Source organism: Gigantopelta aegis, chromosome 12 (genome assembly GCF_016097555.1).
Source record: "Gigantopelta aegis isolate Gae_Host chromosome 12, Gae_host_genome, whole genome shotgun sequence".
NCBI classification, from domain to species: Eukaryota; Metazoa; Mollusca; class Gastropoda; order Neomphalida; family Peltospiridae; genus Gigantopelta; species Gigantopelta aegis.
In genome coordinates, this window is record NC_054710.1 from 15,453,788 (window position 1) to 15,468,147 (window position 14,360).

General features: G+C 38.7%; 1 protein-coding gene across 1 annotated transcript in view; it reads right to left on the reverse strand.

Annotated features, from left to right (window-relative positions):
• LOC121385858 overlaps nucleotides 1–14,360 on the reverse strand; it is a 48,492-nt gene that overhangs the window by 11,328 nt on the left and 22,804 nt on the right. The window contains exons 11-13 of the mRNA XM_041516647.1: nucleotides 14,189–14,290; nucleotides 5,259–5,415; nucleotides 1,839–1,921 (exon numbers count right to left, since the gene is read on the reverse strand). Coding sequence (XP_041372581.1) covers nucleotides 1,839–1,921; nucleotides 5,259–5,415; nucleotides 14,189–14,290 — 342 coding nt within the window. The remainder of the gene's footprint in view (nucleotides 1–1,838; nucleotides 1,922–5,258; nucleotides 5,416–14,188; nucleotides 14,291–14,360) is intronic.

A 14,360-nucleotide genomic window follows, 5' to 3' on the forward strand; every position in this document is an offset into this window, starting at 1 on the left:
CAAGACGACCTGAAACAAACTGAGTATACAGACACTGATATTCTAAACAAGAAAATATATTTAATATGTAAGTTTAATCATAGAAATATTTTATTAGTCCGAAACATCTTACAATGCAGCAAACTCAGGAATGTCCCTTTAAATTATCCCCTAATGTATGATAACTTTGATGTGTTGTTTATTTTATTTTATTATTTTATTATTTTTATATTTTTATCTCCTAATGAATTGATTGTAATCATTCCACTTAGTTTAGGTGAGAACATGGCCTACCATTAAAAGAACATTCTCGAGTTTGCTGCATTGTAAGATGTTTCCGACTAATAAAATATTTCTAGGATTAAACTTACCTATTAAATGTATTTTCTTGTTTAGAATATCAGTGTCTGTATATTCAATGAGTTTCTGGTCATCTTAATATTTGTAAGAAGCCAAAACTGGATTTTATCTTCAAATAATTTTGTACGTACGAAAGAACTATATTTTAGGAAATAAGATGAAATTTAACCTAGTACAAATATTAGAACGATCAGAAACACGTTTAATATACAGCTACTAATATTTTACATTTGATATTTAAAGGGACAGAGCCTAGTTTCAACACGTGAAAATTAACATTAAGTTTAGTTAATCTACAAACCTGTAACACATTTGGATAAATATACAATTGAGTGAAACATGAGTCTGTGACCTTGAAATGGTGAAATATCCTCTAAAAATAGACTAAAACTCAACTCCATAACTGTGACTTCTCAAACGCACGTGCGTTTTTAAAAATATGAGAAATGCATTTTGTGATATTAAAAACACCAGGATGACCAAAAACACTTCATATGTACAGAAATTGATAATCTAAACAATAAAATCTAAGTAAAGTATGATTTAAGTTATCAAACATGGTTATAATAGTCAAAAATATGCGTTAGTGCTTAAAAACTAGGGTATGTCCCTTTAATTACAATCGATAAAAAGTCTCTGTTAGTCGATAACATCTTAAAAATTTGAGCAAACTCAGGAATGTCCCTTTAACTGATTTGGTGAATAAAGAACTAACTTGAGATGTAACTTTCAGGATTATTCTAGTTCTTAAAACTAAAACTAAAAAAAGTTAATTCAATTTTTTTACATAATAATTTATTATAATAATATGGTCAATTTTTTTATTTTATTTTTTTTGGTAACGTGCAGTGATATGATAATTCTCAAATACAAATATAAACCACGTTTTATTGGTTTTGAACTTGTAGTTTGTGAGCAATGGACCTAAACTTGAAGACAACACAAAAGTTTGTTTTCTTCTTCTTTTCCTCTCCACAGGTGCACCAAGGACTAAAAAAAAAGTTAAGTTTTGTTTAACAACACCACTAGAGCACATCGATTTACAATCATTGGCTATTGGATGTCAAACATTTGGTAATTTTTACATATAGTCTTAGAGGGGAAACACGCAACATGTTTTCCATTAGTAGCAAGGGATCTTTTGTATGCACTATCCCAAAGACAGGATAGCACATACCACGGCCTTCTTTGATATACCAGTTGTGGTGCTCTAGCTGGAACGAGAAATAGCCCAAGGGGCCCACCAACGGGGATCGATCCCAAACCGACTGTGCATCAACCGTGTGATTTACCACTGGACTATGTCCTTGTAGATCAACATGTATATAGTAAACAATTTGATTGAATGGGTATAAATATTTGAATACATTTTTCCATCTGGAATGAGATTTATATTTCGATTGAGATTGAAGTACACCATCACCGTAAAAGTGATATCTACATTTCACCCAAGCGAGACAGAAGACAAAATGTCGGCTGATAAATAATATTTAATTTACCTTCAGTCCATACTTCATCTTAAGTTGCTTCAACTCCTCTCTGTGCGCTTTCAGTTTGTCTTTTTTACTCATCACAATGATTTCTACAAACAAAACAAAACAAACAATACATATGTATTGACTTTAAAAGTGTGGGAGGGGGTGGGGGGTGGGGGTGAGGTGGGGTATGGGCATAAACATGACTTGATCTACTGAGATTTTCCCAACTTTCTGCTCTCTGTCTCCTACCACCTTCTCTCCCCCCCCCCCCCCCCCCCCCCCCCACACACACACACATTATCTGGAGATATGTAGCCATTATTTAAAAACTTGTCTGTGGTGTGCTAGGTGATAAAGAGTCAACTGCCCTTGGTGAACATACTGGTATGGGTTTGTTTTTCTTCAAATCAAGAGGTTTGTTTTGTTTAACAACACCACTAGAGCACATTGATTTATTAATCACTGGCTATTGGGTGTCAAACACATGGTCATTTTGACAGAGTCATAGAGAGGAAACCCGCTACAAGGGATCTTTTATATGTACCATCCCACAGACAGGATAGCACATACCATGGCCTTTCATATACCAGTCGTGGTGCACTGGCTGGAATGTGAAATAACCCAAATGGGCTCACTAACGGGAATCGATCCCAGACCAACCGCGCATCAAGCGGACGCCTTACCACTGGGCTAAGTCCGCCCCTTTATCAAATCAGAATCAGTACCTCTTAATAGGTATATATCAAAAGCTGTGCTATATACTGTCCGGACTACGACATGATGCATGAAAAATCAGCCTCGGTGGCGCAGTGGTTAAGCCATCGGACTACAGGCTGGTAGGTACAGGGTTCGCAGCCCGGTACTGGCTCCCACCCAGAGCGAGTTCTTAAGGGCTCAATGGATAGGTGTAAGGCCACTACACCCTCTTCTCTCTCACTAACCACTAACAAACTAACAACTAACCCTGATAGCTGAGGTGTGTGCCCATGACAGTGTGCTTGAACCTTAATTGGATATAAGCACAGAAATAAGTTGAAATGAAAATGATGCATGAAAGATATCTTGCTACTGTATAATGTGGTTTGATAAGAGTTGCTTCCCTTATTAAGAAGGAAATATTTTATTTAATGACGCACTCAACACATTTTATTTACAGTTATATGGCATCAGACATATGGTTAAGGACCATATAGATATTAATAGAGGAAACCTGCTGTCGCCACTTCATAAACTACTCTTTTTGATTAGCAGCAAGGGATCTTTTATATGCACCATCCCACAGACAGGGTAGAACATACCCAGCGATAAATCACTGTCCTTATAAGCTGCAGGCGAGTGATCAGTGTTCCATAGGAAACATTCTGAATCAAGCTTGCACACATTGACAAAAATAAATTCTGAATTGCATACATTGAACTACGAAGGAACCAAGGAAAAGTTTTATTTAATGACGCTCTCAACACATTTTATTTACGGTTATATGGCATCAGTTATGGTTAAGGACCACACAGATATTGAGAGAGAGAACATGCTGTCGCCATTTCATGGGCTACTCTTTTCGATTAGCAGCAAGGAATCTTTTATATGTACCATCCCACAGACAGGACAGCACATACCACGGCCTTCGTTACACCAGTTGTGGAGCACTGGCTGGAACGAGAAATAGCCCAATGGGTCCGCTAAGCTACGTCCTGCCCCCAAGACCCTTGAAGTAAATTGGTAACATTTCAAACTCCAGGTGGCGAACTTATTTACATGAAAAGAATGACATCACAGAATCTGTTCTCTTCTTTCTTCGCTTTGATTTCTATGTAGGCTAATGTCTGTATGTTCGGCTACATGTATGTAAAAAACAATAGTCGCCAGATACCTACACAGGGCTTCAAGAATTTTCTAAAAATCAACTAGCCATGGGATCAGCAATTTTCAAAATGCACTAGCCATGGGATCAGCGATTTTCAAATCCACTAGCCATGGGATCAGTGATTTTCAAAATCCACTAGCCATGGGATCAGTGATTTTCAAATCCACTAGCCATGGGATCAGTGATTTTCAAATCCACTAGCCATGGGATCAGCGATTTTCAAATCCACTAGCCATGGGATCAGCGATTTTCAAATCCACTAGCCATGGGATCAGTGATTTTCAAATCCACTAGCCATGGCATGAGTGATTTTTAAATCTACTAGCCATAGGATCAGCGATTTTCAAATTCACTAGCCATGGGATCAGTGATTTTCAAATCCACTTAGCCATGGAATCAGTGATTTTCAAATCCACTAGCCATGGATCCGTGATTTTCAAATCCACTAGCCATGGGATCAGTGATTTTCAAATCCACTAGCCATGGCATCAGTGATTTTTAAATCCACTAGCCATGGGATCAGCGATTTTCAAATCCACTAGCCATGGCATCAGTGATTTTTAAATCCACTAGCCATGGGATCAGCGATTTTCAAATCCACTAGCCATGGGATCAGTGATTTTCAAATCCACTAGCCAATGGGATCAGTGATTTTCAAAATCCACTAGCCATGGGATCAGCGTTTTCAAAATCCACTAGCCATGGGATCAGTGATTCTCAAAATCCACTAGCCACGGGGTTAGTGATTTTTAAAATCCACTAGCCATGGTTAAAAATCTACCAGCTCTGCTTCTGTATGTTCTGCAAATTTGTACTGGACAGTAATTACCCCACCACCCCCCCCACACACATTATGTCCAAAACATTTTATAATCAATTTAAATTTATACAGTATGTAATACTATCACAAGGAGAGGCACTTATACAGGCCTACTGGTAATCTCCTTTATGTATCGACTACAGTAGATCCTGAAATTAACACCTCTCTAAATTAATGTGAGTGATGATGGGCAGACTAAAATGTGACATGAAATTAATGCGAGTGGCCTCCCTATAAAATATCCGACGCCATATGACCGTAAATAAAATGAGCTGAGTGCGTCGTTTAATAAAACATTTCCTTCCTTCCCTATGAAATATTACTTTCCTAACAACACGTGTCTGTGTACTTTCCAACTTTACTTTCCAACTATATCTTCTTAAGATATGCCGATAAAGTTGCAGCGAACTTGAACAGTAAAACCAAAGAAATGGTCGACCTCAGGATTAGCGTCCTAAAACCCATTCACGCACGGTGAATCATGTCTGTGTTTTGCTTAACTATTGGACAATTAGTCTGTCTTGAATTGTGCTCCAGTTATTTCTCAAATGTATTAGAATTTTAATCTTTGTTTCTTTTAACAGGGTGTGGACTATTGCTGGACGAAACATAGAACAGAGAAATAAATAAGTCATATTATTAATGTGAATAATAATAATGTGAACTCGCATTTTTTTCTCATTAATATTATGATCGCATTAACTTCAGGATCTACAGTAAATATTGTTTGTAAAAAAACGTTGATACATGTAGTTACCTGGTTTGTTAGATTTCTGGACCCGAGCCCTGATCTGTCCAGGTTCACAGTTGTCACACGTGTCTGTTCCCTGGTGAATGTGAAGCAGTAGTGACGTGTTACCCAGCTGGACAATGTCCCCGTGTTTCACACACACTGCGCAACTCGCAGCATTCGGCTACAAACAACAGAGATACATAATTTAAAACAGTGACAAGTGGGCAGAAATAGTGACAAGTAGGCAGGAATAGTGACAAGAAGGCAGGAATAGTGACAAGAAGGCAGAAATAGTGACAAGTAGGCAAGAATAGTGACAAGAAGGCAGGAATAGTGACAAATAGGCAAGAATAGTGACAAGTAGGCAGGAATAGTGACAAGTAGGCAGAAATAGTGACAAGTAGGCAAGAATAGTGACAAGAAGGCAGGAATAGTGACAAGTAGGCAGGAATAGTGACCAGTAGGCAGGAAATGTGACAAGTAGGCAGGAATAGTGACAAGTAGGCAGGACTAGTGACAAGTAGGCAGAAATAGTGACAAGTAGGCAAGAATAGTGACTAGTAGGTAGGAATAGTGACCAGTAGGCAGGAATTGTGACAAGTAGGCAGAAACAGTGACACGCAGGCAGAAATAGCGACAAGTAGGCAGGAATAGTGACATGTAGGCAGGAATAGTGACATGTAGGCAAGAATAGTGACTAGTAGGTAGGAATAGTGACAAGTAGGCAGAAACAGTGACACGCAGGCAGAAATAGCGACAAGTAGGCAGGAATAGTGACATGTAGGCAGGAATAGTGACATGTAGGCAGTGTAGGGTCCGCTAGTGTTCACCTGTCCACTAGTGTAACAATGAACACTAGCGGTTGCAATGTTGACCGCTAGTGTAATAATTTAAAATGTTACAGTAACAGTCAACACAGTCGACTAATTTTACTACATCGACCGTTAGTGTAACAACGCCAACGATTAGAACAGCATTTAATTAATTTAATTATTGAATATTCTTGTCTGTGTATTGGATAGATAACTGGATTTAAAACCAGTAGATACTTGGTTCGAACCCAACGATAGGCTGTCTGGGCGTTTTAGGACAGGACAGGACAATATTTTACCATGCTTATGTCCACCAAAGGTTCAAGCATGCCCCCAATGGGTACAGACTCCATCTTCAAAGGACGAGTCCCAAAGTCTGAGGGTGTACCCAGGGCGGGAGAGGGCGTTTTAATTACCAGCGCCATTTAAATAACTTAGTGGGTTGATCATCATGTTCATAACTGATAGGTACTGAATTCGAACCCAACCAGAGGCTATGTTGGTGTCTTAATCACCATCTCTATCTAAGTAGCTTAGTGGGTAGATCACCTGATTCATCATGTTTATAGCTGATAGGTACTTGGTTCATATAACATATGACGGTTGTATTTTGAAACGCCCGAGTTGTGTAGAGAATACTGAGTGCATAAAAACGCGATTTCCTAGCATATGGAAGCTAACATGTACATTTTCGACTATTTTAATTCTTGTTATTTTGATATCTTAAGTCCATTTTATAGTCTTACCTCCTGTCACCCTTGTTAATATAGAATCAACTTAAATTGAGCCTATAATCAAGCTTGGGTCAGTTCACATGCCCCAGGTGTAGCCGTTCGGGGTAGTACCCACTCCCCAACCCTATGTTTTTTTATTGCCGCTATTCCCCATCCCTAAAAAAATCCAAGCTATATTGGCGGCATTGATTTCTTCTGATGTCTTTGATGTGTGGTACTGGAACACTTTGATGTCGATTGTTTCAGATGTAGCCTATCCTACTTGGAACTAAAAGGAAAGGAATGCTTTAAACGACACGCCATTTTTTATTTTTTATTTTTTTATTTTTTTCAAAAAGAAAGAATAATGTTCATGGTACATAAATTAAAAAACAAACAACTACAAGTAAATTATTTTTCAGAAAAAAATAATACATTATTAAACAAAACGGAGCTTCATTTTGAAATTACTATTTGTTACAAATGTTTGGTTTGAACACATTGCCATTACGTGATGTAAAAAACAAATGACATCCATACCTCCATGATCATAAACAATGAAATACATAAGGGTATCCCCAATATTAGAGTATTATTGCAAATAATTGTGGAATAGTGTTCAAAATATTGTTGTATTGCTGAAATATTAATGTATGTTGAATTATTAAAATTGAATGTTATGTTTTTGAAGTTCATACGCTGATGAACATCAAAACCGTTTTACCCACATAACATCAACAATATACCATTCAATTCTAAAATAATACCTGTAAATTTCTGAAATGTACTTATTTACTAAGGTATATTTTAATATTATCTGAATCAAAAGAAAGTTTAGGTAATAGGTGTCAAATATAGCGTATTTTTGCGACATTAGAAGAAACCATTGCCGCCATAATATAGTCTATTCGTTTTTTAATAGTACCAAGGGTCTGTTACATGTGTTTTCCCATAGATAGGACAGCGCATACCACTTGCCAGTTGCAGATATACAAAAGAATACGCGCATTTGTTAGAACTAAAATTCATATAGTATGTGAATAAATTAAAACAGTGTTACCATGCCATCTTTAAATGTCAAGGCTGTTATAGTCCAGTGCACTGTGTCTATATTATTACTTTCGTACAGAATGTTTGGGGATTTGCCTTATATGTTTGACACATAACAGCCTCTGGAAAAACAGTACGCTGGGGTGTCCTTTTCACAAATATTCTAATATCTTCTATCTTCAAGGACCATAATTCTGTCATGAAACTCAAACTGTGTCTGTAACTCCACATGATATATACAAACTTCCAGCTCAATATCTTGACGCATTGCAAAGAAAAGCCTAGGAAAAGGCTGACGGACAGACTGACAGATGTTGGAGACAAAACCTATAGTCCCCTCCGGTTAGGCTGGTAGAGGACTACTAAACACCCTTGAAAAAGTAAAGTTTGTTTTATTTAATGACGCCACTAGAGCACATTGATTTTTATCTTATCATCGGCTATTGACTAAAACACCCTTAAATTCTCTCTTGTACAACAATAGGTTTTGATAATGAAATTTATTTTTTTATTATTTGTTGCAGTACGATATTGAATACGATGTGATGTTTCTTTCGCATTTCATTGATATAAATTGACTAAACCAAAATAATGTCCAACATCAAAACCAGTTATGTGAACACTAACGGTCAACATTGTACATAGTTAACCGTTAATGTTCACGTTGTTACACTAGCGGTCAACATTGCAACCGCTAGTGTTAACGTCAATTTTGTGAACACTAACGGTTGCATTGTCGACCGTTAGTGTTCATATTGTTACACTAGCGGTCAACATTGCAACCGCTAGTGTTCATTGTTACACTAGTGGACAGGTGAACACCAGCGGACCCTACAAGGCAGGAATAGTGACAAGAAGGCAGGAATAGTGACAAGTAGGCAGGAATAGTGACAAGAAGGCAGGAATAGTGACAAGTAGGCAGGAATAGTGACAAGTAGGCAGGAATAGTGACCAGTAGGCAGGAATAGTGACAAGTAGGCAGGAATAGTGACAAGTAGGCAGGAATAGTGACCAGTAGGCAGGAATTGTGACAAGTAGGCAGAAATAGTGACAAGTAGGCAAGAATAGTGACTAGTAGGTAGGAATAGTGACATGCAGGCAGGAATTGTGACAAGTAGGCAGAAACAGTGACACGCAGGCAGGAATTGCGACAAGTAGGCAGGAATAGTGACATGTAGGCAGGAATAGTGACATGTAGGCAAGAATAGTGACTAGTAGGTAGGAATAGTGACCAGTAGGCAGGAATTGTGACAAGTAGGCAGAAACAGTGACACGCAGGCAGAAATAGCGACAAGTAGACAGGAATAGTCACATGTAGGCAGGAATAGTGACATGTAGGCAGTGTAGGGTCCGCTAGTGTTCACCTGTCCACTAGTGTAACAATGAACACTAGCGGTTGCAATGTTGACCGCTAGTGTAATAATTTAAAATGTTACAGTAACAGTCAACACAGTCGACTAATTTTACTACATCGACCGTTAGTGTAACAACGCCAACGATTAGAACAGCAATTAATTAATTTAATTATTGAATATTCTTGTCTGTGTATTGGATAGATAACTGGATTCAAAACCAGTAGATACTTGGTTCGAACCCAGCGATAGGCTGTCTGGGCGTTTTTTTAGGACAGGACAGGACAATATTTTACCATGCTTATGTCCACCAAAGGTTCAAGCATGCCCCCCATGGGTACAGACTCCGTCTTCAAAGGACGAGTCCCAAAGTCTGAGGGTGTACCCAGGGCGGGAGAGGGCGTTTTAATTACCAGCGCCATTTAAATAACTTAGTGGGTTGATCATCATGTTCATAACTGATAGGTACTGTGTTCGAACCAAACCAGAGGCTATGTGGATGTTATAATTGCCAGCGCCATCCAAGTAGCTTAGTGGGTAGATCATCATGTTCATAACTGATAGGTACTGAGTTCGAACCCAACCAGAGGCTATGTTGGTGTCTTAATCACCATCTCTAACTAAGTAGCTTAGTGGGTAGATCACCTGATTCATCATGTTTATAGCTGATAGGTACTTGGTTCATATAACATATGACGGTTGTATTTTGAAACGCCCGAGTTGTGTAGAGAATACTGAGTGCATAAAAACGCGATTTCCTAGCATGTGGAAGCTAACATGTACATTTTCGACTATTTTAATTCTTGTTATTTTGATATCTTAAGTCTATTTTATAGTCTTACCTCCTGTCACCCTTGTTAATATAAAATAAACTTAAATTGAGCCTATAATCAAGCTTGGGTCAGTTCACATGCCCCAGGTGTAGCCATTTGGGGTAGTACCCACTCCCCTGCCCCTATGTTTTTTTATTGCCGCTATTCCCCATCCCTAAACAAATCCAAGCTATATTGGCGGCATTGATTTCTTCTGATGTCTTTGATGTGTGGTACTGGAACACTTTGATGTCGATTGTTTCAGATGTAGCCTATCCTACTTGGAATTAAAAGGAAAGGAATGCTTTAAACGACACTCCAGCCATTTTTTTTTTTTTTTTTTTTTTTTTTTTCAAAAAGAAAGAATAATGTTCATGCTACATAAATTAAAAAACAAACAACTACAAGTAAATTATTTTGCAGAAAAAAATAATACATTATTAAACAAAACGGAGCTTCATTTTGAAATTACTATTTGTTACAAATGTTTGGTTTGAACACATTGCCATTACGTGATGTAAAAAACAAATGACATCCATACCTCCATGATCATAAATAATGAAATACATAAGGGTATCCCCAATATTAGAGTATTATTGCAAATAATTGTGGAATAGTGTTCAAAATATTGTTGTATTGCTGAAATATTAATGTATGTTGAATTATTAAAATTGAATGTTATGTTTTTGAAGTTCACACGCTGATGAACATCAAAACCGTTTTACCCACATAACATCAACAATATACCATTCAATTCTTAAATAATACCTGTAAATTTCTGAAATGTACTTATTTACTCAGGTATATTTTAATATTATCTGAATCAAAAGAAAGTTTTGTTGCTGTTTATTCAGCAGCTAATAGGTGTCAAATATAGCATATTTTTGCGACATTAGAAGAAACCATTGCCGCCATAATATAGTCTATTCGTTTTTTAATAGTACCAAGGGTCTGTTACGTGTGTTTTCCCATAGATAGGACAGCGCATACTACTTGCCAGTTGCAGATATACAAAAGAATACGCACATTTGTTAGAACTAAAATTCATATAGTATGTGAATAAATTAAAACAGTGTTACCATGCCATCTTTAAATGTCAAGGCTGTTATAGTCCGGTGCACTGTGTCTATGTTATTAATTTCGTACAGAATTTTTGGGGATTTGCCTTATATGTTTGACACATAACAGCCTCTGGAAAAACAGTACGCTGGGGTGTCCTTTTCACAAATATTCTAATATTCTAATATCTTCTATCTTCAAGGACCATAATTCTGTCATGAAACTCAAACTGTGTCTGTAACTCCACATGATATATACAAACTTCCAGCTCAATATCTTGACGCATTGCAAAGAAAAGTCTAGGAAAAGGCTGACGGACAGACTGACAGATGTTGGAGACAAAACCTATAGTCCCCTCCGGTTAGGCTGGTAGAGGACTACTAAACACCCTTGAAAAAGTAAAGTTTGTTTTATTTAATGACGCCACTAGAGCACATTGATTTTTATCTTATCATCGGCTATTGACTAAAACACCCTTAAATTCTCTCTTGTACAACAATAGGTTTTGATAATGAAATTTATTTTTTTATTATTTGTTGCAGTATGATATTGAATACGATGTGATGTTTCTTTCGCATTTCATTGATATTAATTGACTAAACCAAAATAATGCCCAACATCAAAACCAGTTATGTGAACACTAACGGTCAACAGTGTACATAGTTAACCATTAATGTTCACGTTGTTACACTAGTGGTCAACATTGCAACCGCTAGTGTTAACGTCAATTTTGTGAACACTAACGGTTGCATTGTCGACCGTTAGTGTTCATATTGTTACACTAGCGGTCAACATTGCAACCGCTAGTGTTCATTGTTACACTAGTGGACAGGTGAACACCAGCGGACCCTACAAGGCAGGAATAGTGACAAGTAGGCAGGAATAGTGACAAGAAGGCAGGAATAGTGACAAGAAGGCAGGAATAGTGACAAGTAGGCAGGAATAGTGACAAGTAACCAGAAACAGTGACAAGTAGTTAAACACAATAAAAAGTAATCAACAGTGAATTTTGTAATATATCAGCAGTTTGAAATACACCAATCAATGCAAGATGTTTATTCTCTTTTAATGTAAGTCTGTTGGAGAAAAGTTGGCAGCTCTATCTAATTAGTGCTTAACGTTTTTTTTTCTTTTCTGAACGCTGGACAGCTTGCAGTGAAAAGTTGCTATTGAAATGTTTTTGTTTGATGACTATGAATGCATACATCAATTATTGAGTGTTATCCTACTACATTTGCTTAAATGTCAATAAACCTAGCGCCATGACCTTGATTAATTTACATCTAATTTGCAAAGTTATTAAATTCTTAAAGTATGTGATCTGGAAAATATCACATACTTTGATTGCACTGAAACTGTAAGATAATATATGATAGATATTATTTATTAAACTGACAAAAGGAAGAGGAAATTTATCAGGGAGGTGGGTGAGAATATGAGGGGGAAATGGATCAGGGAGGTGGGTGAGAATATAAGAGGTAAAGGAGATAGGGAGGTGGGTGAGAATATGAGAGGTAAAGGAGATAGGGAGGTGGGTGAGAATATGAGAGGTAAATAAGATCAGGGAGGTGGGTGAGAATATGAGAGGTAAATAAGATCAGGGAGGTGGGTGAGAATATGAGAGGTAAATAAGATCAGGGAGGTGGGTGAGAATATAAGAGGTAAAGGAGATAGGGAGGTGGGTGAGAATATGAGAGGTAAAGGAGATAGGGAGGTGGGTGAGAATATGAGAGGTAAATAAGATCAGGGAGGTGGGTGAGAATATGAGAGGTAAAGGAGATCAGGGAGGTGGATGAGAATATGAGAGGTAAAGGAGATCAGGAAGGGAGGTGGGTGAGAATATGAGAGGTAAAGGAGATCAGGGAGGTGGGTGAGAATATGAGAGGTGAGGAGATCAAGGAGGAAGGTGAGAATATGAGAGGTAAAGGAGATCAGGGAGGTATGTGAGAATATGAGAGGTAAAGGAGATCAGGGAGGTGGGTGAGAATATAAGAGGTAAAGGAGATCAGGGAGGTGGGTGAGAATATGAGAGGTAAAGGAGATCAGGGAGGCATGTGAGAATATGAGAGGTAAAGGAGATCAGGGAGGTGGGTGAGAATATAAGAAGTAAAGGAGATCAGGGAGGTGGGTGAGAATATGAGAGGTAAATGAGATCAGGGAGGTGTGTGAGAATATGAGAGGTAAAGGAGATCAGGGAGGTGGATGAGAATATGAGAGGTAAAGGAGATCAGGAAGGGAGGTGGGTGAGAATATAAGAGGTAAAGAAGATCAGGGAGGTGGGTGAGAATATGAGAGGTAAAGGAGATCAGGGAGGTGGGTGAGAATATGAGAGATGAGGAGATCAGAGAGGTGGGTGAGGGAAGATGAAAGGAAAGAAAACAGGGAGTAGGATGAGGGGAGGTGAGGAGAATAGATTCAGGGAGGTGGGTGAGATTTGATGACGAGCATTGGATCAGGATGGTAGGTGAGGGAAACAGGACCAGGCAGTTGGGCGGAAGGACAGGAATCAGGGAGGTGGGTGATGAGTAAGGAATCAGGGAGGTGGGTGATGAGTAATGAATCAGGGAGGTGGCTGATGGGTAAGAGATCAAGGAGGTGGGTGAGGAGTAAGGAATCAGGGAGGTGGCTGATGGGTAAGAGATCAAGGAGGTGGATGAGGAGTAAGGAATCAGGGAGATGGGTGAGGAGTAAGGAATCAGGGAGGTGGGTGAGGAGTAAGGAATCAGGGAGGTGGCTGATGGGTAAGAGATCAAGGAGGTGGATGAGGAGTAAGGAATCAGGGAGGTGGATGAGGAGTAAGGAATCAGGGAGGTGGGTGAGGAGTAAGGAATCAGGGAGGTGGCTGATGGGTAAGAGATCAAGGAGGTGGATGAGGAGTAAGGAATCAGGGAGGTGGGTGAGGAGTAAGGAATCAGGGAGGTGGGTGAGGAGTAAGGAATCAGGGAGGTGGCTGATGGGTAAGAGATCAAGGAGGTGTATGAGGAGTAAGGAATCAGGGAGGAGGATCAGGGCAGGATAACGAAGGTGGGTGATGGAATGAGATGGGGAAAGGCTCATGGAGGATGGGAAGAGTTTAGGGGCAAGGGAAAAGGGAGATAAGTGAGGTGAGGTGAGGAGACGGGATCAGGTAGGGAGGTAGACAAGAGTGTGACAAACCTCAGAAACTCGTTCCCAGTTGAGTAGTGTTCCGTTCTGACTTCCTGTGTCGGTGAGGACGTAACAACGACTGTCATAGTCAAAATGTATTTCTGCATGCATCTGAAATTAGTTTAAATATTGTGAAATAGAAAGCAAGACTAACTAATGGGAGGGGAACATGTATATATGT